Source organism: Talpa occidentalis, unplaced genomic scaffold (genome assembly GCF_014898055.3).
Source record: "Talpa occidentalis isolate TD23 unplaced genomic scaffold, MPIMG_talOcc4v2.1 talOcc4.8, whole genome shotgun sequence".
Taxonomy (NCBI): Eukaryota; Metazoa; Chordata; class Mammalia; order Eulipotyphla; family Talpidae; genus Talpa; species Talpa occidentalis.
In genome coordinates this window covers 110,633,399-110,657,460 of record NW_023605194.1, presented here as the reverse complement: position 1 = coordinate 110,657,460, position 24,062 = coordinate 110,633,399, and the positions used below count along the sequence as shown (strand labels likewise).

Below are 24,062 nucleotides of genomic sequence, written 5' to 3'. Positions count from 1 at the left end.
GAGGAAGGCCTGTTCTAAAACTACTAAGATGAATTCATTAATTAACCTGGGAGCTTAAAAACCACTGTAGTATAATTTTTAAAAGGATTTTTATTTTGGAAAAAGAACGTAAAGCTGCTATTTGGGGATAAAGCCTTGGAGAGTGGAAAGCAACTAAGACTGGGTCCCTGGGTCCTGTTTTTGAAACTACCTAGTTAAATGAGATGGTGGTGTAAGTGATTTAATCTTGATGGGATTCATCTCAATATCTGTTTATTAAATGAGAATTTAAAGTTTTAAAGTTCTTAAAGCGCTATGATTTATTTCATAGTAAAAGTCCTTAAAGTAGGGAAAACGTCAGATAAAGTATCAGATCAGAATTTGTGATCACGTGTACACAGAAGTTGGTGTATACAACAGCCACGGGCAGAAATGTTAAATTCATCATCAGGGCCCCAGACTGAGTCAGAGCTGGACCAAATAATGCAGCAGGTTTTGGGGGTATTCAAATCGGACACCTCTTTTGGGAAAAAAAATCTCCACTAAGACAGCCCAGAGGCCCAGGAAGCAAAAGGGGCAGATGCCTTATCAAGCCAATGCCGCCACTTGGAAGGTCATTAATCAGTTACCCACCTCCAGCACCACCAACTTCCACATTGGCTTAGTTTAATCTACGTCCAACAAGCGAAGCAAACCCAAATATGGTGAACATTCCTCCATTGCCAAAATGGGAAAACCGCCTTATCACCTCTTCAAAATCTATCTACCAGAAAATCAGCTTCCCCGTAAAATCCTCAAGTGGGCAAAAAGCACATTTTGCGGCCAACGGGCTAGAGGCTCGTCCTCACGCCAATTTGCCGGGATTCAGTAAACGTCCAGACCCTCCTCTGCTCACGCACCGGCTCTGCGGGGAACCCTTCGCAGCCCGCGTCTGGCCGGGGTAGCGGCTCATTGATTCCTGTGCCCGGACAGGTAGCCAGGTAGAGCGGCGCGCTCCGGAACCCTGCACACCTGCCCCAGCTCTCCCTGCAGAGCCGCCGCGTCGGCGTGGGCACCCCTGCGGAGTCTCCCTGGGACTCCCCGCCCCCCTGCATTAAAAAGATCGCGGATTCCCGGGCCAACTGCTTCTTTCGGCCCCCGGTGGGCCGAGGTACCCACGTTCCCGGGGAGGCGCCAGCGAGGCCCGGTGGGGCGCTCAGGTGGGGCGCTCGCCAGGGGTCCAGGGCCAGCTCGCCCCGGCGGGGGCCAACCCTCCTGACAGCGGCTCCGGGCCCCCGTGAGCGCGCGCTCCGGGCCCTTGGGAGCGCGCGGGACCTCGGGCAAGTGGGGGTGCTCTCCAGACCTTCGCAACCTCCTCGGCGCCTTACACCCCCTGGGGTGTCCCCGCCCCGCGCCCCCACATCAGACCCCAAGGAAGACCTTCGCGGGCTGGAGCTTCCCTCTGACAATCCCCGCGAGGCAGACGTGGGCGTCCGTGCGCGCCGGAGCGGAGCGGGGTCGCGGCGCCCGCCCGGCCAGCCCCAGCCCCCTCGGCTCATCCTCCCGGGGCGGGGCGCGCGGGCGCGGCGCGGGGCGGGGTGGGGAGGCCCTGAAGGGGCCCCTCCCTTCTCCCCACACCCCCCCCCCCCCGCCGCGGCCTCCACTTACTCATTTTCTCCCGGAGTCCCAGCTCGCCGCGGGCACCTGGGGTTTCGCGAGGGGCTTGGGGCTGGAGCGGGGAGGCGGTGGGGAGTCCCCGGCCGCGCCCCCGCGCCCGGCTGGGCTCCGCGGACCCGGGCAGGGGACGCCCCCAGCCGGACGTCCCGGCGAGGCGCGCGCCGGGCTCCGCGCCCTCGGGGCGGGCTCCGGGGACCCCGCGCGCCCTCCCCCTCCCGCGGCCGCCGCGGCCCGCCGCCCCTCCCCGCCGGGTCCCGGGGGACGCGCTCGCGCCGGGGCCGCCCCCTCCCCTCCCCCGGCCCGGGCGGGGGCGCGGGAGCAGCGGTGACGTCAAGGGGCGCGCGGTGGCAGCACCTCCCCGCGCGCTAGTTAAAAAGAAGAAGAAAAGAGGGAGCGAAACATGAGAGGCTGTGCGAGACGCTGCAGCCGCCGGCAGAGGAGACCTCAGCATCCTGCAGAGCCCCGCGCGCGCCCCGCCGCCGCCCGCCGCGCCGCCGCCCCGCGCCCCGCCGCCGTCTCACCTGGGCAGCTCCCGTTACGCGGACCCGCGAGCCTCCGGGGCGGCCTCCTCGGCGGCCCCCGTCTCGGCCCCCTCCGGCTCCTCCGCCCCCTGCCCCGCCGCCGCCGCGAGCCCCTACCCGGGCTGACACTGGCACGGCTGCAGGCGGTGCCACCCGCCCGGCGCGCGCTCGCTCCCCGGGCTCCCCCCCGGCCGCGGACCGGCCGCCTCGCCTTTTCTTCTTTGCAAAGTTGCATCGCTCCACAGATTTGCGCCCCCGCCACTGCCCGCGGCCTCTAGGGTCCCGCCACCTCCTCCTGGGGCTGCGCCCCGGAGCCCCGCCGGGCAGCGGAGTCCCCCCACCCGGTCCCCGCGCGCCCAGCCCCTGCCGCGCCGGGCAGACGATGCTGAAGATGCTGTCGTTCAAGCTGCTGCTGCTGGCCGTGGCGCTGGGCTTCTTTGAAGGAGATGCTAAGTTTGGGGAAAAGGGTGAAGGGAGCGCAGCGAGGAGGAGAAGGTGCCTGAATGGGAACCCCCCGAAGCGCCTGAAAAGGAGGGACAGGCGCATGATGTCCCAGCTGGAGCTGCTGAGCGGGGGAGAGCTGGCGTGCGGAGGCTTCTACCCGCGGCTGTCCTGCTGCCTGCGGAGTGACAGCCCGGGGCCGGGGCGCCTGGATCCCAAGGTAGGCGCACGCCGGGCGCGCGCGGCGAGATTGGCAGGCGGGGCCGGCTGGGTGGGGTTCCCGGGGGCTCGGGCCGTGCCGGGGCGCCGAGCAGCGCGGAACTTGCTTGGGGAGTTCTTTGGGGGAACTTTTCTTGAGTGTTGGGGGGACTCCGTTGTGCTGGCGCGGGGTGCGCAGAGGTTCGGCGCCGGGATGCTGCGCAAAGCGCCTGTCTCGGAACAGCGAGGCTGCAGTGGTACCCGCGTCCGGGGCTGGGCATTTGCTTGGAAAGAATCGCGATGAAGGCGCGATGAGCAGCGCGTGTTGGATCCAATTGTGTGTTGGATCCAACAGGCATTGGCTGCGGAAAAGTGTACAGGAAGGTGGCTGTGGTTTCCGCTTGATTTTCCTGGGGTGCAAAGATTTGTGCCTTTTTCTCCACGTGCTCGGGGAGGGAGAAGGCTGGATCGTAAAGGATGTTGAAGCACGGTTGGTTTACGGTCCCCAGCCTCGACGGGGGAGTCGGGGAATGTCTTGCGTTGCAGCAGTTAAGCAGCGAAAGGAGACTCCTGGGTCTCCAGGGAAGCACCCGACACACTGGCGAAAAGATTTTTGCGGAGGCGTATTTATCACGGAAAACTGAGCCGATTCTCCGTCTCAGATTGTACCGTTTTTAACTTGACTTTGCATGATAATTAGCTGTCGAGAAGGATCTCTAGGACCCGGAGTCATGGCATTTACATTTTCCTTGTGTGGAGAAGTTTGAGCAAATGGGAAGATAGTGTGGGCTGTGTGCAGAGACAGGCTCAATTTTGAGTTTGCAACGTCTTTCTCGCCCTGAGATGCAGTAATGCCTACTATCCTCTGCACTCCCAGGAAAGTCTGGGGGGCGGGGGGTGGGGGTGGGGGTGAAGGGAGGGACCACGTCATTAACAATCACTGCACGTGAAATAAACAATCAGGTGTCTTTGCGCCCCCTCCCTCTCTCCATTTTAGGTTTAATTAAGAATTCCTCTGTTACAGCACTGCAGTTGTCAAGGTCTGAGACTCTTGGAAAAACTTGTGCTTCTGTCATGCTGGCCCGGGCATAATAAAAAAAATACCCAGGCTGAATCTAATTTTTATGCTCAGTTCACGGTAGATTTCACTCTATTCTCATGTAAACAGCTCCTACGAATCAACATATGTGTCTGGGTGGTATCTCTCACTTTGTTTTGTAACAAAAAGCCATATTGCATCATTTAATTTGCTCAAGTCATGCAAATAGGAAAAAATCAATAGGACAAAAAGGGGTCGACTTATCCTGCTCCCCACTAAACTGCTACCACACACAGAGTCCTGTTGCTTATGGCAAAAGAATAACAACAACACCATTGTGTTTGTTAGTTGGTTCACTAATGGGTGAAACCAGAGAACATCATTCTCTTTCAGTCCCCAGCCCTGTCCAAATGTTCATGCCTTTTGAGGGAGCATTTGTCCAACTCCCTCTATTCCCAAATGAGTGAGAACTGTCTTGCTGCAGGTTTTCAGCTGCAACTCTCTCTTTATTCTTACCATATGCAGCATTAGCCTGAGATTCAGAGACCAGATATTCCAGCATTTTATTCAAAACAATGTCATTAAGCTCCCGTGTTGTAATTGAATTAAATTACAAAATAGCTGCATTCACATCATCTGCAGGGCTTACCAGGAGCCCCAAAGAACCAGGAACCTCCAAGAACCGTTTAGAAATATTTGCCATTAAGCCTCCCTGCATGCGGTGTACACTACTGATGCGCCATCTGCAGACCCCTGTGATACTGAACTCTTCGAGGACAGGGGGGGACTGAAAACTTTTTCTTAACTAAATATAGAGGGGAGCTGGAGGGAGGGGCAGCTGGACTGAAAGGAGTTATAACTCTTAAAAGAAGTTATTTAATTTTTTTAAAGAAATTATTCTTTAGGAAGCAATCTGCCAAGTTAGCTGTCCACATTCCTTTTCGTTTTATGCGCTTCCAATCTCCAACAAACCCCTACTCATTTGGAAAATGTGTCTGAATTAAATTTGGTACACTAAACTTTGCTGGTTCCATTACAAGTGGTTTATAAACCAACAATACTCAAATTGTTCAAAACAGAGATTTGATATAGCTGTGCATATGCATTCTTGACCTATGTTAGTTCTCAAGTTTTAATAGTTTTTAAAACATGTTATTTTATAATAAACTTCAGTGTTTCACTTTTTTCCCCTAAGCCTTCCTGGCTTATAATATATGTTAGGGTCTTATTTCATTATGTATGTACAGGAGAGATGATGGCTATTTGAAAGGGCCCTTTTTTTTGTTTATGAAAAACAAAATTTCCCCCCAGAAAGATTTCTGCAACTTTTGAAAAAAAACTACAGGAGTAGCTTTTTCCTCTGGGAAGAAACTTCATAGACAAACAGATAGTACAAAAGTAGGCAGGAACATTGAGGATGTTCAATTGTGCAATTTAATTCCAGTTTCTGAACAAACATATTTTCTTTAAGGCAACGAACTAGCATTGAGTTCAATCATTTAACCCTGGTATTATGTTATTATGCTGTAATATTTTAATTTTTGGGTACATTTTAATCATTTTGCATACTCTAATAAGATGGTTAACTACCGTGACAAGTCAGGACAACCAACATTTAGGAAGTTATACTGTCCAAGCAATATTTTGCAACTCCCAAATCCAGCATGCTCCAAGTATCTAATTCCCATTAGCCAAATTGAATCTGCAACCAGCTGAACTACCCCCATTTCTAAAACTTAACTTGTAGCCACAAGGCATAGAAGCTCTCTCTACCTTGGGTGGTTTCACAGCCAAAGCTGTCAAGGAATGGGTGAAAAGTAATTGTTTTCAAGTGTGCCTTTTACAATCATTTGTTTGCTCTGGTTCTTTCAGGGACAAAGGCTATTGTTGAACACATCCAACTAAACAAATAACTCATCCTGGGGTCCCTTTAACAGCTGCCTTAGTACAATGATCTATTTACATATTAGCCTAAAATTGAAACTGAACTCTCTAATGACATAATCCAGCGCTATAGTCCAGAGACACATGTGTTCTACCCAACAGCTGAACAACCTTGTCGGCATATGATTTTTGGAAATAACTTTTTGTCCCCCAATTGATCTTAAGGCGACATCTTAATATACTGTCATGTATTTTCTCCTTTTGTCCGTTCATTGAACCCATGTGGGTGTCTCTTTATCCTCTTTGTTAAGTTACTTGATAAATAAGGAGAAATACAGAAGGTCTCTGTCACCCGTTTTCTCTTGGTTGATAAGCTATCGTTGTAGGCCAGCTTCGCTGGGTAGTCCAGTATTTATCTTACCTTTCTTCTATGGATTTTACTTTCGTGTGACTAAAGATTAAAGGATGACCTGCCAGATGTTATAAATTAGTCAGCAAGAGCCACAATCCTCTCTAGGCATGCTGTAACCATGGTTCCAAGTTCTACCTGATTTCCAAAGTCTATTTCATTTAAACCACTATAATTGCATGGTTTTGTGGATGGCTTTTTAAAATCAAAACAGGAAATTAGTTGAAATTTCTTCTTAGGGTTGATGGCACTGTCAGACATAAAGTTAAGGACAGAGACCTATTGGCAAAAGAGAAGAAAAAGCACCCTATATACCCCAGTACTCATCTGTCTAAAACAGGGCTGCAGCTTGGGCTGAGTCGGTTTAATTGACTTCAGTAAGACTATTGGTTCATTGAAAGCACAGCCAGAATGATAGCTCTATCTCTCTTCAAATAGGTATTTACACTGCAGACCTCACACAGAGCAAAATGTTACCATCCTCTGGGCTGGAACAGCATGCAGCTTTACAAAGAATATTATTCTACTCGATTGCAGATAATTTATTGAATCCCATTTCTGAAACTTTGGATGGGAGAGCTTGTGGCCAGGACACATTCCAAAAATTGTAAAAGACAAAATTCTTTAGGCACTAAAATCAAGTTCTTCCTGGATAGCAGCTGGGAGAGTATGTGGGGATCAGTCTGTTTCAGCTATAAAAATGGAAACAAGCCTATATTCTCCACAGAACCAAAGGTAATTACATTCCAGTTTTTCAGGCAGCAGAGGTGGCTTCAGCATGCTGCCGTTGTGCTTAGTGGATGACTATATAATAAACAAAAGGAGCAAAGTTGAACAGTATTAATATTCAGATCTGCTGAGGTGTGCCAGAGGATGGACAATAAAAGACATTTAAAACATTTTTGGAATGCAAATTCTAAGTGTCTGGTGTATGTTTGCTTTAGAAAAAAATACTTGAACCAGTTAAGCAATTTTCATTAAATAAATTGATAAAAATAAAAATGTAAATAAAATTATGACTAATAACTTTTCTCAATGTTGGAGGTAGTTAGAACACATCATGTATTGTTCTGAAACGGGGTAGCTTCTATTAGATTTTTAATTACTGCATGCTAAAATTTCAGCATGCTTGTATTCAGTGATTTTTTTTTTAATTGCTCTGTTCTTTCAGATCCAGATTTTGTGATCACCCAGAATATCTCCATCCTAAAAAAAAAAAATAGAAGTCACACGATATTCTCTAATTAGAACCTCAACTTGTGAATGAAATGTTTGCTTCCAACAATGATCTAGAGTTTAAAATGTTAATTCAGTCCCTGGTTCCAAGGAAATACGTATAAATATAATTCTATAAACTGGGGAAAAGCATCAAATTCAGTCCCATCATGGTGTTTTTTTAATATGAAAACTCAATCGTTGATGTAGACAGTACTACATTTCATGTCTCAAGACTGTCTTCTGTATTTATTAGAGGCATGCCTGAAGTCAGCCTTTTAGAGTTCGTGCTAAACACCAAGGCCATTTTATCTACAAATTACTAACCTCATAGCCCCCAAATTGGTCTTTTTAAAATGAAAGACTTAATACTGTGTTAATAATGAGAAAAGTATGTCTTTTTCATTAAAACTCACTAAATACTATACAGCAGCACTTTTATTAAACGCTGTGTTTATTCACGCATGTAACATACCTGAGGAGCTAGTTAGAAAGTTTTTCCTGGCTAAGATATAATGAATAACAAAAATAGGTCTTAAACCTATTTGATTCCGCTTCAGATAGAATTTTTATAGAACTTGAAAAGGAGAGATTTCCCCCAAGCTAGCAGCTTTCCCAGTGTAATTTATAAATTGAAAATTAATCGAAAGTTTAAAACGTCATTCAAATAACAGCCGTGGTTTGGTATCATATTAAGAATTCTAGGTGCGAAATAGATTTTTACCTCAGACACAAATAAGCCAGGTCTGAGAAGGTTTGCTTTCCCTACAATGGAAAAAGGTATTTGGAACTTCAAAGGTCTATCAGTCTGTATATACCCAGTGAGGCAAAGTGAAGGCATAAAGGTTAAAGAGTTTCAGAATAATTGTCACTTGACTGTTCACACCTGAAACACATCAACAGACTGACTTGGAAGAGTCAGATCCACTTTGGGGCATCCCTGCTGCAGGCTTGTCCATCCCAACCCAGGAGACTTAACTTAGATCCTTATAAAGACATCTGGGTTTTGGGATGGGGTTACTCTCTTTGACAACTGCATGGGCTAATATCCCCTTTCTACTCACATGGTCAAGGGAGGGGGCCATCAAAAACCTCAACGTAACTTCACATGCTAAAAAAGTTTCTTTCTGATTTATGATTTTCAGATCTTTTCTGTCACCAACAACACAGAATGTGGGAAGTTACTGGAGGAAATCAAGTGTGCACTTTGCTCGCCTCATTCCCAAAGCCTGTTCCACTCCCCTGAGAGAGAAGCCTTGGAAAGAGACCTTGTACTCCCCCTGCTCTGTAAAGACTATTGCAAAGAATTCTTTTATACTTGCCGCGGACATATTCCAGGTAAAAATAATAAATAAAGGGAGCGTATATTAAAAAATCTCCTGCAGGATATACTTTTCAAGATACCTGTTCTTAAATGCTGGCTCATGAGAGGGTAAAATTTATCTCGCCAAGCAAAATAACCTATTTTACCCGAATTTGAAACTCTTTATGCTGCTCAAGAAATTATGGTCATTTCAGTCTACAAATGGTATGTTTGTTTGGTTGCAAAGTTTGATGTTTCTTGTTAAGCTGATATTACAGTTGGTCATCTTTACACCCGTTGGATTATCAGCCCAAGTTTCTTGTTGGTGTTGTCTTTACCCATCGGTGTCAATATCGAGATGGTTTCCTCTTCTACACGACTGAGCTCCAAGCCAAGGACAGATTGGCCCCTGACTTTTAAAGTATGATTAGAAATCCAAAAAAGTGATGCCTGACAGAGCACCTTCCCCATAATGATTCATTTGCTCCCCCAAGCCCCCGGGAAGCAGGTAGGAATAGGGGAGTCATCGCCAAGTGGAGCATTATTGCCCAAGCTGTGCAACAAGAAGCTGGTAGGGTTGATGTCACAAGTACACCTGGTCACCAGTGTATTTTGGACCCTCATAAACATCCAGATCCTTGGGCATTGGCTACTTCACCATCAAAAGTTTGTAGGATTTGGCTGTGGTTGCTGTAATGGGAGGAATCAACAGAGGTAGAAAAGAATTTAACGAGACAGATTCTGTTTAGTTAGGCAAAGGCACACACAAACAAATCTACTGAAGCTAACAGTTTATAAGACTAAAGGCATTCCATAAAAAGACTGGCTTTAAGAACTGCGGGATGCACTGAGAGAATTCTTTTCTCTGACCCAGAAAAGTGTAGATTTGTATTTTTTAGAGTTCTCTTAATACCCTAAGAAAACATTTTGACTAGGGGTGCTGACTTCCTTTGCTGTACCATGACATGTACCTAAACCCATTCTTTGTGAAAATATTATTATTGTCTTTAGAAACTACAGCCATGTCTCTGAGACTTTTCTAAAAACCAGCTGTTTCTTCCTCTTTATGACATTCCCCAAAGCAAAGTAGGATAAGTCACGGTGGCTCCATGGCTGGGGGAGAAGTGATAACAGATTAGGTAACCTCAAGGCTGCTGCGGATTTCAAGTCTCACAGGTTTGCCTTACCCCTCTGAGAGCTGACAGTGCTAGAGGACTTTGCATTTTCATCCACCTCTATCTACTCAAGCTCAGTACAACTATGATGCATTTGGGGATTCATCTCTTGGGAGGGGGACAGCCTTCATCAGACCCCAAAATCCTATCCTCTGAAAGAGAGGGCACAGCAAACAGCACAGGAGTTAGAATGGCAAGGATCTCGCTCCCCAGATCAACATATGTGGTGACGAATGACACATTTATTTTTCTACAAAGTTTGTATATGTGTAAAACTGCTGAAGCGCATCAAGATGTCAAGTGCTTTTGGTGGCCACCCAGGCTGCCTGGAAAGATAACCAGATGAAAGCCACACTGCCCTGGTGCAGCGCAGCCAAGTGGGTTCCAGGGACAGCCTAGCCGGCTGTGGCTGCGAGCAGAAGGGCTTGTCTGCCTGGTGGACAATCTGATCATCCTTCTAAATGTTGGTCCCCAAAGTGAGCTGTCATGCACACCCTCTGCGTTATGGTAACCAGTTCCTTAGCCAGGCTTATGCTGGCAGGTAGGTTACCATTTCCTAAAGTATGATAAATTAAAGGGGTCATACCCCCCTCAGCCTGCACCCCCGACACAGAAGACTCATTAGAATTCTAGAACACTCCTATTTCAGATATTACTCTAAAAGCCAATTTGTAATTTTTTTTAACCTTCTTAAGTCTATTTACTGGAATGGTTTACTTTTCTCTGAAGTTCAAAATTGTGAAAAACAGCGACTTTGTGATGGAAACGAATTTTTATGAGGAACTATGTTTTGATTATTCTTATTCATAATCTTATCTTCCTGAAAATAAAAAACACAGGGAGGAAGGGACCCTAAGGGATGTATTTGCTAAGAGAAGAATCCTGGAGGGGGGTAAGAGAGAGAAAAGAATCCCTAGGACATGTTCATTTTGCACTCCGGTTGCCCACCATATCGGGAAATAAATATTACATGATCTATCCCTTTGCTTGACTTTTACAGCATTAAGAGACCTTTGGTCACTTTGGAATATATGTGTAGCTGAAAGATAGCTACTTTCTAGTAAAGCTCAGTTCAGAAATATTCATAATGTGCTTATTTCCCTAAAGATGAGAAAAGAAGTTAAACAATGAGTGAAATGACACTACTTTTATATTAATTTTAACATTCCCCAGTTGTGGATTTATATAGGGAAGTAAACTCTTGAAATTTCTAAAAATACCAAAATTTTATTTAAAGAAAAACACAGAAACTCCTTGCTCAGCACCACAGGTCTTTTCTCCTGCCTGAATTCTGTTGGCTGAATGCCAGCATAGCACACCCTGAGGAAGCACAGAAAGGGACATCTCCACTCCTTGCCTCACCTGCGTCCTCACTGTCACTGTGATTTTTATCACTCATCCACTGTTACCTCTTCAGCTGTAGGTGATTGTAGTGTGAACTCTCTGTCTACAATTAGTCCAATGGGTTGAATCCTGTGGCTAATGAGGCCAAGGTCAAGGGTTTGAGTCCACTGAGTTCCTCTAGTCCAGAGGCACTTCTGACCAGGTCAGATATCTTGCACATCTGTCTGATTAGCCCCCAGGAGAAAGCTTGGATGGATGCATCAAAATCTACTCATTCTTGTGGAAGATGCCCTCCAGTCCAGGCCTTCCTGAGAGAATTTGTGTTTTGTTTTTTTCTTTTCTTTTTTTTTTTTTTTTTTATAGAGGCATGCTTTATTTATTTGTTTGCTGGTTTGTTTGTTCGTTTTGTTTATACATGCACTGGGTACAGTCAGAAGCGCGGGAGGGTGAGAGAATTCACCAGAGCCAGAGCGGGGAGCAGATCAGGCAGAAAGACCGAAGTACACTGCTGAGGGGAGCAGCGGGCGGCAGGAGAGGTCTGCGCGCCATGTGGGACCCTCCTCCGGTGGCCGGGGAGCAGCCGGAGATCGAACCGGCGCCGCAGAGGCCGCGGGCAGCTTCGCAACCCAGCGCTCAACCGCTGCGCCACCGGGGAGGCCCTTGTTTTTTTCTTTTTTTCCTTAACATGAGGAACAATGTATATAATGAGGAAAAAGAACTTGGCTTTAGCATCCAAGCTGAGAGAAAGGCCAGAGCTTGGAGCACTCCAGAGAATCTGCATCGACCTGTCAGTGTCTTTTTTCAATTGAATCACCATTGTTTTACATCCTTGCTAGTGTGTTTTGACAGTGTGGGGTTTCTCCCCTCAGCTGTAGTCACCATAGCTCTCCCACCGCCCAAGCACCCAGGGTCTGTGGCGATTTGTGCTATAAGAGGATTGGACTCATGAGCCAGGAGAACAGTTACCGGTCCAAGATAGTTGATCACTTATCGGGAGTTTTTAAAAATGCAGCTGTTGGAACAATCAGCTCTTCCCTCATTCATAGACTTGACCACGTGATGGTAACTCGTGGGGGGCGAGGGACACACACTCTCCTCAGTCAAAGGCTTTCTTCCAGAGACAGGGTTGTGGGGGAACCTACCATTTGGTAAATTAGATTTTTCCTGACAATAAATGTTAGCCCAGTGGCCCCAAACTGGGTCCCTTTCAGCTCTCCACAGAAAGGTATCACTTATTATTCATTATTCGCAAAATCGAATCACTTAAGGTAAATGTTAATAAAAGCATGGGACTTTTCAATACAAATATGATCATTGTTTAAAAAAGACCATATTTTTAAGCAAGTATATTCCACATTGACTCATACCTTCACCCTTCAATAATTCAGTTTGTCCACAATCTGTGAAAAAGCTAGGACAAAGTCGTTATTACCACTGTATGTGTATGACTTCATTTGCTCAAAGAGCCTGGTATCTGCAGCCATAGAGTTTATGAATCCGCACTCATTTGAAAATGATTTCTTATTTCCTCATGTTTGTCCCCAGCTAATAATTCATTACAAAATGGAATCAGCCACTAGCATTGTTCCTTCATTTCCTCTTAAGATGGTATTGGTTTACAGCTTGTTATGCTGGATACAGATCGTTTTTTAAAAAGCACACTTGAAATTTGTTCTGAATTATGCTTTGAAGTTTTTCTGTGACCCCCCACAGGCAAACATCACATGAAAACAAAATTTCTCTTCACACATTTTGTTATAAATATATTCTTAATAGGACAGTCTTCCTTCATGCATAATATTGGCATGGAGATCTTGCTGCCTGATGTATGTGTGTGTGCGTATCTGTATATATATACATATATATATATATATATATATATATACACACACACACACATATATCACAAAAATCTAGCCTAAAATTGTATGTTGTGTGAGGTTTAATTTAGTAACTCCGTTTTCCTTCTGTTTTACCTCAAACGGACTTGTTGAACGGACTAGGCACTTTTCACCTGTTGATATATACTTAGCCATAAAAGAATGGAAGGGAAAGACTATCTTTTGCAAACAGTCAGTTGCTGAAGACGAGTAAATGTGGCTTCAGGCTTCATTCCTCACCCCAATTTCTAATCCCACAATTTTTTTCAAAGGAAGAAAAGAAGCATCCCAGGAGCATCCTTCTCAGCTGCCAGGCCTCCTTTCTTTCCTCTCCCTGCCCCAGCCTCCTCCCACACCCCCGCTCCCCAGGATGTCTGCTCTCATTTGCCTACTTCCCAAAGAGATGTTTCCCAAAAGCCTAGTCTGCTGTTGGCCTTGAAGAGTCTGCCTCAGAAATTTAGGAGCGATACATCTCACCCAAAAGTGAGATCAAAGTGCACATAAAATGTGAGCCACTCGGAAACCTTCAGATGCTAAGGTTAATTTTTGGTTTGAGGGACCTCAGTCAAGCGCGCAGAAAATAAACGTTTAGTCTGTTTCAGGTTCCGTTCATAATCCTCACTCGCTTTGTCCCCTAAACACTTCTTAGGAATCCTTGCAAACCTGGATTCATTACACAACTTCTGGACTTCAGCTAAGCTACCAGATTTAATACAGATTTACTACAGAGCACTGTATTAGATCAACTCTGGTAGCAATGTCACTAAGAACAGAAGTCATCAGACTTTGGAAGCGGATCATTAACAGGCCCTTCTCCCCCAAACCAATAGAGTTGCCACAGGAACTTTGTTGCCGCATATAGGCTAGTAAAAGGTGATAATGCAACAATGGTATGAGGAATAAGGTCCGGAGGGTGGGATAGGAATGGGGGACAAAGTTTTTTGAGGAACACGGAAGGGTACATCGTGACCATACGTCAAGAGACATTTGCATCAGCAAAGTATGATGTTGTCACAGGTAGAGTTATCCCGAGACCACCATGGAGACAGTCGCGTAAGCAGGACAATGGCGGCCGAGGTGTCCCTGGGCCTGACTCGTGATACAGGCTCTACTCCGTAGGTAGTCAAGGAATGCTCTGCTATGATTTGCAGATAGCAAATAAGTCACAGTTGCCCATGAGTGGCCAGCTCGTAGCCAGCTCATAGGAACCCACACAATAACTTAACTTCTATTGTAAATGTGATGTTGAATTTTTTCTTTGTCATAAAGCCCTCTTCTCATTTAGTCCAATATAGCTTGTTTTATTTGATTAAAATTCTTGATGTGTAAGAAAAAAAAATCTTTCATGTTCTATTACATAAGTTGATTTTACATTTTTATTTTGGCTTACTCTGCTTTTTTTACTTTTCAGTGAGGAGTGATAGGTCAACTATCCTGCTTGAGGAGACTGAAGGGATATTTGAAATATAATTTTTGTATTACAAAATGATCATTGCCTCCAGCAAGTGAGATACAGGAAGAAAAACAGACACTATTTGCATCAATTGATTCGCATCAATTCACTACTTTATCATAACAGCGAGTCGATCATTTATTTAGGCATATGATAACCTTGTGATAGTCTTTAGATTTATTAATCATATGTCAGTGACAGTACAATAGGATTATACAATGGTTCTTGATAGCCTCTTTCTTGATTCTACTTTGTTCTTCTTAGGGGTTATTTAGGACTGTAGAGAAGAAATGATCTGGGGAAGCTGGAGAATAGTGTCAGTGCAGTAAGTGACAGGTTGATGCTGGGTTTGTGTTGTATGTCCTCTGAGCCTTTTAAAATACCCAATACGTTGTCATTTCACTTTGAATGTAATTCTGAAATTTTGGTTTTGAAAAAAAGAAATGGAAGGGCCAAGCCAAAAAATTATATTCTTTCCTCTTCTTTTTGTCTGTGTATTTTCCCAGACTAATCGTATGGTTCTTAAAAATTGTCTACCAATATTGTATCTTTTCAATAGGGGGATTTTACTATGATGCTGAATATGTCTAATGAGTCTGTCTATATCTTTCAAAGGTTTCCTTCAAACTACTGCTGAGGAGTTTTGCTTTTATTATGCAAGAAAAGATGGTGGGTTGTGCTTTCCGGATTTTCCAAGAAAACAAATTAGAGGGCCAGCCTCGAACTACCTGGACCAGATGGAGGAGTACGACAAAGTAGAAGACATCACCAGGTTCATAACGATAAATGCTCCTTAACCATTTAAAAAACCCAACTGACAAGTCTTGTGATTTCTGACAACAAACCCACTGTGCTTGTGTCCAGCAGGCTCTGTCCTGCAGATGGCTTTCTCTTTTCCTTTTTAATCATTTGTTTCTCTACGATCACATTAGCTTAAATGCTTCTAATGCGTGGCTACTAATCTACTGTTATGAGCTTGGCTTCTCTATGATTCATGTGAATTTTATGAGTATCGTTTTAAACTTGAATTTTATAATTGGTGTTAGCTTAGTGCAATGGAAATATTCAGCATAATTATTATTAGCGAATCAGAGTTTTATAAATAGACCTTAGAACTTTCTCTCCGAGTGCCTTTCAGTAAGATTTAATGATTGGGAGTAAAGCTAATTTTAATTATAGTCACTGAAAAGTGAGGTGAGCTCAGGAAACTAAAATACATACCTGTTTTGATTCTCTCTTTTACTTTCTGAGAGAAGGCTGCTTTGTTTGCTTCCATTGAAATGAATTTAAAAGAATCACTTGAGTCATAATGTGACCTGAGGTTAGCAGTGCTTCGTGGTTCCAAAGCCATTGATTCCGGGGAAATGTATTTAGAAAAAGATGCCCAGTAGTGCCTCTCCTCCTTCATCCCAAGCAAAGCTTACTGGTTTTCTTTAATTTGTTTAGAAAGCACAAACACAACTGCTTCTGTGTTCAGGAGGTTGTAAGTGGACTGCGCCAGCCTGTTGGGGCCGTGCACAGTGGGGACGGCTCGCACCGGCTGTTCATTCTGGAAAAGGAGGGTTTCGTGAAGATACTCACCCCCGAAGGAGAAATTTTCAAGGAGCCTTATTTGGACATTCACAAACTTGTTCAGAGTGGAATAAAGGTTGGCTTTTTAAATTTTATTTATCTTTGCTCTGGCCATGTTGATTTTATTTTAGCGTTATCCTCTGTGAAGATATTACTTTGTAATAAATCAAAGACTATTTAAGGAGACAACATAAGGGAACAGTAATGGCAACTGCATTGAGACAATGACATTAACATTTTAATGCTCTTTGGTGTCTATTAAGCAGGGCAATAAGATTGATGTTTTGACGTCTCCCCTATGTAAGTGACACAATTTAATTCTTTGTTTTATAAAATGTATTTTTAAATGTTTTTTAACAGGCATTCTACTTAGAACTGTGTATCAGGATATGCTAGTGGAAACAGGTTTTTGGGTTATTGTGGCAATTGCAAATTACTCTCTCATTGAATCAGGTTTTGAGTCTGTGTCATAAAAAAATGTTACTTATACTGTGCCTTCCTTGTACTGTACAGAGTTTTCAAGGTAAGTCAAATACTTTTATCTCTAATTAGCCATCTTAATGCTCTATAGGAACATCTATTGCCTTTTCCACTTTTCCAATTTGGGGCCTCAGGTTAAATAACGCTGTAGGTATGTAGATAAAATTGTCAAATCTGTTTCATGGGAGTACACAGCTCAGTATTGACTGGGCTGCTACAGAAAATAACGGTGTTCTAAAATTCAGACCTGTCAGATGGCTCTTCGCTATTTTGGAATGAAGCAAAGTAACAGTATGATTTGGGAAGAACTGGCTAGCCTTTTTATTTCTTCCCTGGAAAAAAATGAAGGGAGGATTTGCACTCTTCTACCCAGATAGAATTAAACTCCTTACTTTTTGAGCTCTACTCATAGGCCAGAATCTCAAAAGCAGAAGTCAGTCAGAAAAAAACATAGATATGTTCCTGATGTCTACTCAGCGGCTGTCTTGTACAACCATTAGGATGGGTCAGTGAGAACACAGGGATGGCCATCTTATCGGGGTCAGCCAAACTCCAGCTCTTGTTGTGACTGTGACTGCAGGAGAGAAGTGTGTATGACATGTGGGGTCCTTAAGGAAAAGCATGTTGGCACCGAGTCATCAATGATTAGGAAAAAGCCATTTAACTCAGTAATTCCAACTTTTTCCCAGTAAAACTTTTCATTAGAATTCACAGCAAATGATCAATAGTCTCTTAAAATGAAGCATTAGTGATTTGCACATCAGAGTCCAATAAATACATTCCATATTCCATATTCTGTGGTGTGTTCCGATAACTCGCCAACAGCAGAGCCTAATGAGCAAAGAGTAGAGATGTGGCAGCAGCATATCTGCTCACTGGCAGGATATTTTCTCTAACTATGAAAGTTAAATGCACTTTCTATAAAAGGAAAAATTGGGGAAGTACTTTCGAAAGTCCATCACCTACAGTCTCATCAATTAAACAGTATCACTATTAGAGTTTTGGTACACTTTCTTCCAGTGTTAATATTAAAATTAAGTGAATCTTTCCTGAATACAAAGGAAATACAGACCCCTATTAACAAAGGTGGAAACACACAAGAAGAACATACTAGGCTTTCTCCTAAGCAGCTTTAAAATAAATTCAAAGGCAAACCATATATACATCTTCAGCCTTCTTATTCCACTTAACAATATGACTTGAGTCTATTCCCAGATGTGGAAACTTTTCCTCCAAACTGAGTTTTTAATCTCTTTGGGGTGTTTCATTTACTTATTCTGAGACATTTGTGATGATTCCATCATTTTCTTTTTACCATCATAAATAATGTTCTTTATCGTTCTTGTACACGTTCTATCACTTGGTCCTTGGTATTCATTCACCGACAGAGCATATTTGAATGTAAGAGCATACACCATGACACACAGCACCAATTTACTCTAAAGTGTAACGTTTTCAAGTACTTGAAAGACTAATAGTTTTTAAATATCTTTTGATTTAAAAAAGTTAATATTCAAAAGATATTTATAATAAAATGTAGGTGTAAGAAAGGGACTTAGATTACTTGAAAATTTTGTTATGAAAGTGAAAAACTGGTGTTTCTGTTTCTACTTCAGTTAAAAGAATGTCTTCTTTTTCATTGGGGTTTCTTGAGAGTTACTTGGTTTCTGTGTGTGCTCAATGTAGGGATACTGAACAGAACTTCATCTTCTCTGACATTTCATTATGTGATAAAATCATATGAGCCAGATATGACTGCTGGGTATGTGTTCGGCACATCTCCAGGAATTTCCCAAACCCCCTTTGGCCCTTCTTTCCTAGGAGAGTTCCAGGACTTCTGGGCCATCCAGAAGTCCTTCATAATCCATTATTCTACATACATCGTAGAATCTATAATATTATATATTTTAAAGTGCAATATATTGCATTCCTTCAGTATTTATTATTCCCATGATGTCAGTAAGATGGGAATATTTGAGTTTGTACAGTATAATGAATAACAAGACCACATCTTTATCAGCTAAGGTTATGTTACAAATGGCCTTTCTCTTAATGCCCATGGAACTCCCACGAGAAGCTAAATGTTAGAAGAGGCTACTGTTGGTGTGGGGCCAACATTCAAGAGCTGAAAATACCACTGAATTTTGTGGTAGGCTCTTCGGAGACTTCTGAAGTCCTGTAGGGAAAACATTTCACAGTAGTTTTTTCCAAGCTTCTTTAGATCCATGAGTAGTGTGTTCTTGGCAATATTCTGTTTTTGTCAACAATATTTTACATAAATAATGCAAATTGGATTTTCATAAACCCTTGTATCTATCATTTCTCTATTCTTTTGGTTTTAAGATTCAAAGACAGAGCTTAGAGCTGCCTTAACAAGCTAAAGTACAGACTGCAATACTCAGACCACAGAATTAATGATGTACTCTCAGCCCCAATTTCATATGTTAACATGAAAACAAGACAAACCACAGTGGAGACTCCCCCATGCCATTAATTAATGACCAGTATGAGTATATTAAATCAGGCATACAGAGGTATTCCTGGTTACAGCAGTTTCTAAAAGCTAATGCTGGCTATAAAGGAAACTGGATTCCTTTCCTGCTAATTGTCAGTTAAGAATTGACAGTGATTGGTCAGTTCTTGGTTTGTCTCCGTAAACCTCTGTAAGTTCTGATCTTCTGAGACATCAGCAAAGAATCCATCATGCAGGAAACCTGGATACCTCCCCTCAGTGGGTCTGGATGGAAGCTATGCATATGATGTCTTGTTATTAAACACCCAGATGGTACAGCCTGTATTTATAGAGTCCAGCATGCTAGCTGTCTGCATTTCACTGGGCAAAAGTGATGTGCAAAATTGCAAAGCACGAGCGAAAAAAACTGTCTTCATTTTGTTAAAGGAAATGAAATGTGGACTTGGATTAATGAAATAAATGCTATACCATGTGAATTTCAACTGTCACTTCATTTAAGAAGAGTTGATTCCAACCTAGAGGACAGATTATATACTTGACAATGTTATAATTACAAAATTATAACATTGTCAAGCGGAGTGAATCAAATATGTTTTAGAATTTTATAGTGATTTGATAGCTCTTTGGTGATGGGGCAGTGTAGGAGCTAACCGCTAACAGTGACAGTGTGAAGAATGCCTGTGTCCGACTGATGAGCAAACTTGAACATCTTCATTGTGGGGGAGGGCAGGGGGAGCCTGCACGCTGGTTTTTGCTGTTGCTATTGCTGTTTTGTTCCAAAGAAGGAAATTACAAAAATGTATAATATCTTCAAGGAAAAAAACTTCTTTAAGAAACTGGCAATTTGAAATCTTTAAATTAAGCATATATGTGAATTTTGAATCAGAACTTGTGGCAAGTGTAGAACCAAATACATCTGTCTGAAGTCCTTGGGGAGTGACAGACCTGTGGTTCTCAAGATGACTTCACAGTATAATCTAGAACCTTTCCAAAATTCTATCACCTCAGTTGAATCAGAATAGCTGGGTGGGAACCCAGTGTTTTTAAAGCTTTTCTGGGGGATTTCAATGGGTAGCCAATGGGAGAGCCACACACCTACATAGAGCAGGGCCTCTGAGTCACTTACATGCTTTTTCTGCCCAGTCTCTGCTCAAGTCCCTTAATGAAATGGCCTCTGGGAGCAAATGGTTGGACACCACTTGTCATTTGTCCTGTCCTTTTGCCATTGACTTGGCCTACACGTCTCACCTGTCCACTCTGAGTGATGTGTTAACTCTGGCAGCATATAAGCTTCTTTTTTTTTTTTTTTTGTTTCACCCCTCAACATTTATTTTATATTTATTCTTAAAATTTGTAGTCATTTTTAATATAAAATAATTCATTGAGTCCTTACTGTAGCATGAATCTTAGGAGTTTATTTTATTTTATTTTATTTTGCTTTTTTTTAATTTTTTTTATAATAAACTTTATTTTTATATTCCCCATACAATTTCAACCCCCCCATTTTGACCCCAATCCCTCTCCTCCCTCCACCCACCCCCCCAAAAGTGTCTCTGGTTCATAGATTTTTGTTGATTTTGATTTTCACTTTCTTATAGTTATTCATTTTCCTGGTCCCTTATTTACGTTTTCTAGATTCCTGCTATGAGTGAGACCATCCGGTATTTTTCTTTTTCTTTCTGGCTTATTTCGCTGAGCATGATCCCTTCCAGTGCCATCCATGTTGCTGCAAATTGCATGTGTTTATCTTTTTTGAATGCTGAGTAATATTCCATGGTATATATGTACCACATCTTCTTGATCCAGTCATCTATATTTGGGCATTTGGGCTGTTTCCAAAGCTTAGCTATTGTAAATAGTGCTGCTATAAACATAGGGGTTGCAGGTGTTCTTTGGAATTGATGTTTCTGTGTCCTTTGGGTAAATACCTAGGAGTGGAATTGCTGGATCCTATGGAAGCTCTATGTTTAGTAGGTCCAGAAATCTCCACACAGCTCTCCATAGGGGTTGGACCAGTTTGCACTCCCACCAACAGTGCAGAAGAGTTCCTTTTTCTCCACACCCTTGCCAACATTTGTTGTTGCTAGTTTTTTTAATATGTGCCATTCTCACTGGTGTAAGATGGTATCTCATGGTAGTTTTGATTTGCATTTCCCTGATGACAAGTGATGTTGAACATTTTTTCATATGCCTGTTGGCCATTTGCATTTCCTCTTCAGAGAAGTTTCTTTTTAGCTCTTCTGCCCATTTTTTGACTGGATTATTTTCTTTGCTGTTGTTGAGTCTCATCAGCTCTTTGCAGATTTTTGTGATCAATCCTTTATCATTAGTGTTGTGTGCAAAAATGTTCTCCCAGTTGGTGGGGTTTCTCTTTGTTTTTGTTATTGTCTCTTTTGCTGTGCAGAAGCTCTTTAATTTGATGTAGTCCCAGCTGTTTATCTTTGCCTTCACTATCACTGCTTTGGGTGATGTGTCTGTAAAGATGTCTTTGATGTGCAAATCACGTAGTGTTTCGCCTATATTTCCTTCTATGTATTTTATGGTTTCAGGTTTTATGTCTAGTTCTTTAATCCATTTTGAGTTGGTTTTTGTGTATGGTGTGAGGTAGTAGTCAAGCTTCATTCTTTTGCATGTAGCGACCCAGTTTTCCCAGCACCATTTATTGAACAGACTTTCTTTGCTCCAATGCATATTCTTTGCTCCGTTGTCAAATATTAGTTGACCATAAATCTGTGGGTTTATTTCTGGATTTTCTATTCGATTCCATTGGTCTGTGTGTCTGTTCTTGTTCCAATACCATGCAGTTTTGATGATTGTGGCTTTGTAGTATAACCTGAAATCTGGGAGTGTGATGCCTCCATTCCCTTCTTTTTTTTTCAGGAGAGCTTTGGCTATTCGGGGTTCTTCTTGATAGAATTTTTTTTAAATGCTACTTAAAAACCTCAACAATTCTGGGCCTCCCCTGGAGGTGCAGGCGGTTGAGCACCGCGCTGTGAAGCTGTCTGCAGTCTTTGCAGTGCCGGTTCAATCCCGACCGGCCAGCCAGGGTCCCACATGGTGCGCAGACCTCTCCTGTCGCGCCCGCTGCTCCCCTCAGCAGTGTATTTTGTCAGTCTGCCTGTTCTGTTCCCCGCTCTGTCTCTGGTGAATCCTCTCACCCTCCCACACATCTGGCCTATACCCCGGCTCTTGTATAAATAAATAAATAAATAAATAAATAAATCTTTTAAAAAAAAACTCAACAATTCTCATTGGCCAACTTCACCTAATGTGGTTTGCCTACTTGGGTTCCTTTTTGGAATCTGGTGCTCAGCAAATTGGCAGGATCTGGTGTAGTTCCTGTACCTAAAATTAGGAGTTGGCTATGAGAGCTGTAAACACTTGTGAAAAGTGGCAGGCACCCCAAAAGCCCCTCTAAATGTGATTTACCAGTCTCCTCTGCTGACCTAGCACCTGAAAATCAGCCCCAGCTTTGGTGCACCTGTGAGACCTGCAAGCACCGATCCCTGCCAGTCCATTCAGTGCTCTCAAGGGCTCCCAGGTGCCAGTGCAAGCAGTGGGAGGGTGGAGCAGTGGTAGCCACAGGCAGCAAAGCCAAAAGCCTTGTCCATCACTGGAACAAGTGCACCCGGACTCCTGTCTCTCTCACCTGCCTGGACCCTCACTTCAAAAGCTGTTTTTGGAAGCAGTCCTTTTACCAGGGGAGGAGAATACAGAAGGCTGAAAGCTGCTGTTTGTCTGGTGACTGTCTGGTGGGCTCTTGAGAGACAGTGGCCAGGGTGCCCAGGAGCTAGAGAGCATGTAGGGGTGCATGGGGCCAGCCCCAGCAGGGCAGCCTCCTCTGACTTCACTCACTTGTAAATCACATGCAGGATTCGCCCCCATTGGGGTGGATGTCCTACTTTCCTGAAGTCTGTCCTAGTCCTAACTAAACTTTCACATGTTCCTTGGTCTTTCACTTGCATTCTGCTGGCAGCCTGTGAAATGTTAGTGTATTTTTGTTCGAGTGAAATGAGTCAGAGCAGAAGTGAAAAGCAATTTACTTTTCAAAAGTAACATTGGAAACCCGGCGCACACACACACACATGCGTATGGATGGTGATAAATGGGCCGTGTATCAAAGTTGCTTCCAAAGTTAAAGTCAGTTAACTTTCTATCACTTTGAGAATAAATGCATTTAATGGTTATTCCTACTGCTAGAGAAATTCTCTTTTAGATGAGGTTTAATCACTTCTGAAGTAGTCATTTGATAGGTTCAAAACTTTAAAAATATCATTATGCAAAAACATTCCAGAATGTTTTTTCCCCAGCTAGAGCATGCTTAAATGCAGACTCTGCATTCAGGTTAGAAGAAAGCATTGGTCCGGTTGAAAGAATGCAATAAAATATATTTGGCAAATATCACTATAGAAGATCACCATTTTAAAAGCTATTAAACCTCATCTGAAAAAGAGTTGCTAGAATGCTGGGTATAACCATTAAATACATTTATCCTAAAAGTGATAGAAAGTGAATCAAATCGTCTTCCCCAAATAAAAACTTTTAAATACCTTCTCTTTCAATAGTTTAAAAATCTGGTTCCAAACCATTAAGTTAAAAATAAACAAAATGTAGATCTGCGACTAAAATTTTAGGCTGCAGTCATTTTATATGTGTGTGTGTGTGTGTATCTAGGTAGTAATGATATGGTATTAAACCATATTTTATTGAGTGTTGCTGACACTTTAGATCAAAATGCCCTGTACTCTGAAAATTCATGTTGTTTGCAATTTTCAAATAAGCTTAACCTCATTTTAAATCTACTGTGATTGTCCACAGAAAAATTATTTTTGTAAACCAAAAAGTCCCCTTGGTGATATGAAATAATCTCAGCGTCATTTTCTGTTTGGTATCGTTAATTTTCATGTTCTAGTTTCTTGATGTTTGCATTTGCAATCTATTCATAAAGTGCTTCAAGAACTATAAATGCATACAGGCCACGTGTGTGACATATGCCAGTTTCAGCCAGTTGAATCTGTAAGTTATTTTCCATCCTGCATC

At 43.0% G+C, this 24,062-nt stretch overlaps 1 protein-coding gene across 1 annotated transcript in view; it reads left to right on the top strand.

The window, feature by feature from the left end:
• The first annotated feature begins 2,506 nt into the window (after positions 1-2,506).
• HHIP (hedgehog interacting protein) overlaps positions 2,507-24,062 on the top strand; it is a 90,490-nt gene continuing 68,934 nt past the window's right edge. The window contains exons 1-4 of the mRNA XM_037497545.2: positions 2,507-2,817; positions 8,488-8,680; positions 15,113-15,269; positions 15,944-16,145. Of these exons, the coding sequence (XP_037353442.1) occupies positions 2,539-2,817; positions 8,488-8,680; positions 15,113-15,269; positions 15,944-16,145 (831 nt within the window). The 5' untranslated portion in view covers positions 2,507-2,538. The remainder of the gene's footprint in view (positions 2,818-8,487; positions 8,681-15,112; positions 15,270-15,943; positions 16,146-24,062) is intronic.